Here is a 643-nt window from a genome sequence, read left to right as displayed (position 1 = left end):
CTCTAAAGCTTGCATCACAGTGTTCTTTGATGAAGGCTGGGAAAGTGGAGTAATGCCATGTTTTGTCAAAGAAAGCTAATTCAGTCCAATAATTCCTTCTATCACTCTTGAACCATTTGTGACAAAAAAAAAACATACCTATTATTATTTGAGGGTAAAAAATAAAATAAATAAATCTAAAAATCTATACAAACAAGTTACAAATCTCATTTAGCCATCCCCCTACTGAACCATACACTAGCTCCTTGAAACTATATAAATATTTCCTATGAATTAATATTCAAAAGCAGACACTGGAAAATAACTCAGTATGTAAAAGGGAATTCAGACAAAACAGAAGATAATCTTACCTTGACTTTGTTGGTATGTTTCACCATTCCATCATATCCCAAATGTATCATGAACGGCAAAACAGCCTCATTAGCACCTTTCCGGACATCAGCATTACGATCTTCCAGGGCCATGAACAGGTACTGTGTGCATGCATGTAACTCTTCTTTGTTGACAGATTTTGGGGGTGCTGAAACAGGAAGGCAGTTTCATATCAATGTCAATAGTTAAGTGACACAAGTAAGTACTATTTACATTCATAAAGGGAATATATGACTCGGAATAATTCATAATTGTCTGAAGGTTTAACAAA

At 34.5% G+C, this 643-nt stretch overlaps 1 protein-coding gene across 1 annotated transcript in view; it reads right to left on the bottom strand.

Annotated features, from left to right (window-relative positions):
• The window catches only part of LOC119586930 (cytoskeleton-associated protein 5-like), a gene marked incomplete in the record, with an annotated part of 31,731 nt that overhangs the window by 16,553 nt on the left and 14,535 nt on the right, over positions 1 to 643 (bottom strand). The window contains 2 exon segments of the mRNA XM_037935662.1: positions 1 to 36; positions 351 to 520. Coding sequence (XP_037791590.1) covers positions 1 to 36; positions 351 to 520 — 206 coding nt within the window.

Source organism: Penaeus monodon, chromosome 22 (genome assembly GCF_015228065.2).
Source record: "Penaeus monodon isolate SGIC_2016 chromosome 22, NSTDA_Pmon_1, whole genome shotgun sequence".
Lineage (NCBI taxonomy): Eukaryota > Metazoa > Arthropoda > Malacostraca > Decapoda > Penaeidae > Penaeus > Penaeus monodon.
The sequence above is the reverse complement of the archived record's forward strand: the minus strand, read 5'-3'. Positions and strand labels throughout refer to the sequence as shown.